This window comes from Eulemur rufifrons, chromosome 6, assembly GCF_041146395.1.
Source record: "Eulemur rufifrons isolate Redbay chromosome 6, OSU_ERuf_1, whole genome shotgun sequence".
NCBI lineage: Eukaryota > Metazoa > Chordata > Mammalia > Primates > Lemuridae > Eulemur > Eulemur rufifrons.
The window spans coordinates 35,002,086-35,007,105 of NC_090988.1; the positions used below are offsets into that span (position 1 = coordinate 35,002,086).

The 5,020-nt window shown below is 37.5% G+C and overlaps 1 protein-coding gene across 1 annotated transcript; it reads left to right on the top strand.

Moving 5' to 3' along the window:
- Positions 1-2,783: 2,783 nt before the first annotated feature.
- LOC138383900 (heterogeneous nuclear ribonucleoprotein A1-like) lies at positions 2,784-3,993 on the top strand. The gene has a single exon (XM_069469034.1). The coding sequence runs from the start codon at positions 2,805-2,807 to the stop codon at positions 3,702-3,704; it is 900 nt and encodes a 299-aa protein (XP_069325135.1). The 5' UTR covers positions 2,784-2,804; the 3' UTR covers positions 3,705-3,993.
- Positions 3,994-5,020: the final 1,027 nt, after the last annotated feature.

The following is a 5,020-nucleotide window of genomic DNA, read 5'->3' on the forward strand; positions in this document are numbered from 1 at the left end:
TTTCTCTAAGATCTGGAAGAAGACAAGGATGCCTACTCTCACCACTGTTATTCAACATAATACCGGACATTCTAGCTAGAGCAATAAGATAAGAGAAAGAAATAAGGGCATCCAAATTGGAAAGGACAAAGTCAAATTATCCTTGTTTGCAGATGACATGACCTTATATCTACAGACTCCTCAACAAAAAAATAAACAAACAAAAAACTGATTGGAGCTGATAAACAAATTTAGGAAGGTTTTAGGATACAAAATCAACATACAAAAACCGTAGTATTTCTATATGCCAACATTAAACAATATGAAAAAGAAACCAAGAAAGTAATCCCATCTACAATGTCTACAAATAAAATAAAATACCTAGGAATAAACTTAACCAAATAAATGAAAGATCTCTACAATGAAAACTATAAAACATTCATAAACAAAATTGAAAAGGGCACAAAAAAATGAAAGGATATTCCATGCTCATGAATTGGAAGAATCAATATTGTTGAAATGTCCACACTGTTCAAAGCAATCCACATATTCAGTGCAATCCCCATTAAAATATCAATGACATTCTTCACAGAAATAGAAAACCTAATCCCAAAATTTGTATGGGACCACAAAAGACCCAGAATAGCCAATGCCATCCTGAGCAAAAAGGACAAAACTGGAGGAATCACATTACCTGACTTCAAATTATACTACAGAGTTGTAGTAAACAAAACACTGTGGTACTGGCATAAAAACAGACACATAGACCAATGGAACAGAATAAAGAACTCCAAAATAAATCCACACATCTATAGTGAGCTTACTTTCAACAAAGGTGCCAAGAACATACAGTGGGGAAAGGACAGTCTCTTCAATAAATGGTGCTGGGGAAACTGGATATCCATATGTAGAAGAATGAAACTAGACTCCTATCTCTCTTCGCACACAAAAATAAAATCAAAATGAATTAAAGACTTAAATCTAAGACCTGAAACTATGAAACTCCTAAAAGAGAACATTAGAGAAATACTTCAGGATATTAGTCTGGGCAAGGACTTCTTGAGTAACAGCCCCAAAGCACAGACAACCAAAGCAAAATTGGACAAATGGGATCACATAAAGCTAAAAAGCTCCCACACTGCAAAGAAAACAATCAAAACAAAGGGAAGAGACAACCCACAGAAAGGGAGAATATATTTCCAAGCTACATGTCTGAAAAGGAATGAATAACTAGAACGTATAAGGAGCTCCAACAACTTGATAGAAAAAAAATAAATAATCCAATTAAAAATGGGCAAAGGATCTGAATAGACATTTCTCAAAAGAAGACATACAAATGCCCAACAGATATATGAAAAATGTTCAACATCATTAGTCATCAGAGAAATGCAAATCAAAACTACAATGAGATATCATCTCACCCCAGTTAAAATGACTTTTTTCAAAAAGACAGGCAATAACGAATGTTGGCGAGGATGTATAGAAAGGGGAACACTTCTACACTGTTGGTGGGAATGTAAATTAGTGCAGCCACTATGGAAAACAGTACAGAAGTTCCTCAAGAAAACAAAAATAGAACTACCATATGACCCAGCATTTCCACTGCTGTGTATATATCCAAAGGAGAAAAAGTCAGTATATCAAAAAGATATCTATATCCCCATGTTTATTACAACACTATTCACAATAGCCACAACTGATAATCAACGTAAGTGTCCATCGATGGGTGAATGGATAAAGAAATTGTGGTAGGTACATATTAACAATGGTATATTATATAGCCACAAAAAGAATGAAATCCTACCTTTTGCAACAACATGGATGGAACCGGAGAACATTAATTTAAGTGAAATAAGCCAAGCACAGAAACACAAACCTTGCATGCTGTCACTCATATGTGGGAGTTAAAATATTAAAAACAATTGATCTCATGGAGACAGAGAGTAGAATGATGGTTACCAGAGACTGAGAAGTGGGAGGAGGGATAAAGAGGGTATGATTAATGGATGCACAAACATAATTAGATGGTTAGATAGAATAAACAATATTTATAGGACAGCAAAGTGACTATAATCAACATAAGTTAGGGTATACTTTAAAATAACTAAAAGAATGGAAATGTAAATATTCCTAACACAAAGAAATGATAAATACCTGGGGTGATGGATACCCCAATTACCATGATTTGATTAATTCACATTGTATGCCTGTATCAAAACATTACATGTACCCTATAGATACATACAGCTATTATGTACCCATAATTAAAAACGAAAAAAATTAAAAGAAGCTTGGACAAAAGTGTTAGCAAGTGAAATAAATGAGCTCTCTATTTCTTAGGGATTTATCATATCCAAAGGTGGGAATTTTTAAGGAATATTAGAAATTGCTGTGCATGTCCTTTAGACTGGATTATTTATAGCATTCCCTATTATGGATAGGATCAAACACTGATGAGCTTGAAGTTAATTCATTGTCAAATATTTATTGTACAATTAGGATGTTCCAGAGTGTTCTAGACACCAGGGATGAAGACATGAATTTGATAGACAAGACTGCAGGTGTCATGGTTTTTATATTATTCTAGAAGAATCCCAAAGTAAGCAGGAAAACGAAAATCAAAACCAAAACTCCATAAAATAATTACAGTGCTATGAAGATAAATGTTATGAAGGTTAATGTGATAGAGCAAGCCAGAAAGTGGCAATATTTGATAAAGGTGTCTTGGAAAGCCTCTTGAGAAAGCGCTTAAGAAAGTGCCACATATTTTTGCCCGTGGACGCTGCCAAGGAAGCATCGTTGAAGTCTCTCTTCCCACTGCCGTCATGTCTAAGTCAGAGTCTCCTAAAGAACCCGAACAGCTGCGGAAGCTATTCATCGGAGGGTTGAGCTTTGAAACGACCGATAAGAGTCTGAGGAGCCATTTTGAGCAACGAGGAACGCTCACGGACTATGTGGTAATGAGAGGTCCAAACACCAAGCGCTCCAGGGGCTTTGGTTTTGTCAAATATGCCACAGTGGAGGAGGTGGATGCGGCAATGAATGCACGGCCACACAAGGTGGATGGAAGAGTTGTGGAACCAGAGAGAGCTGTCTCTAGAGAAGATTCTCAAAGACCAGGTGCCCACTTAACTGTGAAAAAGATCTTTGCTGGTGGCATTAAAGAAGATACTGAAGAACATCACCTAAGAGACTATTTTGAACAGTATAGGAAAATTGAAGTGATTGAAATCATGACTGACAGAGGCAGTGGCAAGAAGAGGGGCTTTGCTTTTGTAACCTTTGATGACCATGATTCTGTGGATAAGATTGTCATTCAGAAACACCATACTATGAATGGCCACAACTGTGAAGTAAGGAAAGCCCTGTCGAAGCAAGAGATGGCCAGTGCTTCATCCAGCCAAAGAGATCGAAATGGTTCTGGAAACTTTGGTGGCGGTCGTGGAGGTGGTTTGGGTGGGAATGACAACTTTGGCCGTGGAGGAAACTTCAGTGGTCGAGGTGGCTTTGGTAGTAGCCATGGTGGTGGCAGATATGGTGGCAGTGGGGATGGGTACAATGGATTTGGTAATGATGGAAGCAATTTTGGAGGTGGTGGAAGCTACAGTGATTTTGGCAATTACAACAATCAGTCTTCAAATTTTGGACCCATGAAGGGGGGAAATTTTGGAGGCAGAAGCTCTGGTCCCTATGGTGGTGGAGGCCAATATTTTGCCAAACCATGAAAGCAAGGTGGCTATGGTGGTTCCAGTAGCAGCAGTAGCTATGGCAGTGGCAGAAGGTTTTGATTATTCCCAGGAAACAAAGCTTAGCAGGAGAGGAGAGCCAGAGAAGCGACAGGGAAGCTACAGGTTACAACAGATTTGTGAACTCAGCCAAGCACAGTGGTGGCAGGGCCTAGTTGCTACAAAGAAGACATGTTTTAGACAATACTCATGTGTATGGGCAAAAAAACTCGAGGACTGTATTTGTGACTAATTGTATAACGGGTTATTTTAGTTTCTGTTCTGTGGAAAGTGTAGAGCATTCCAACAAAGGGTTTTAATGTAGATTTTTTTTTTTTTTTTTGCACCCATGCTGTTGATTGCTAAATGTAATAGTCTGATCATGATGCTGAATAAATGTATCTTTTTTTTTTTTTTAATGTGCTATGTAAAGTTAGTCTACTCTGAAGCCATTTTGGTAAACTTCCCCAAAGGTGTGAAGATAGAATTCCTTCAGGGTGATGCCAGGCTCTATTTGAAATTCATTTACAACCTGCTTGGGTGGAGAAGCCAGTGTCTTCAGAAACCTTGGTGTAGTTGAACTGATGGTTACTGTTGTGACCTAAAGTTCACCATTAAAAGGGGTCATCCAAGGAAAATCATGGAATTATTGGTTATAAAGATGATTGTTGGCATATCCTATGCAATATACCTAAATTGAATGATGGTACCAGATAAAATTATAGACGGAAATGAAGCTTGTGTATCAACCATTATCATGTGTGATCAATAAATGATTTAATTCTTTTGAAAAAAAAAAAGAAAGTGCCATATTAACTGAGATCTGAAATGATTAGAGGGGTCACCATTCAGAGAAACAGAATTCCAGGGAGAGGGAGAAGCAAGGGTAAAGATTCAAAGGTGGGAATAAGCTTGATATATTTGAGGAGCTGAAAGAAGGTTAGTGTGGCTGGAGAAGGGTGAGCAAAGAAAAGAGTGGTAGGAAATGACACTGTAGAATTGGGCTGTGATTGATTGGGTTTTATATATTGATTGGGTAAGAATTGCAAATTTTATTGGAGTACAATGGGAAAAAGGTATAGTTTTAAGTTTGTGCTGGTATGGTCAGGTTTATTTTGTTAAAATATCATTTGGGCTGGTATTTAGAGAATGTGCTATAAGAGGGCAAGAGTGAAGACAGGAAGACCAATTGTCCTGTGGTTGTTCAGGTGACAGAAGTGAGAATTTTTACTAAGACAAAAGTAGTGAAGATGGAAAAGAGCAAGTAATTGGGTATATATTTTGGACACGGAGCTTACAATAGGTATTCTCTATTA

Bases quoted from the DNA above. Each gene is read 5' to 3' on its own strand.
- LOC138383900 (XM_069469034.1), top strand. From the start codon at position 2,805: ATGTCTAAGTCAGAGTCTCCTAAAGAACCCGAACAGCTGCGGAAGCTA.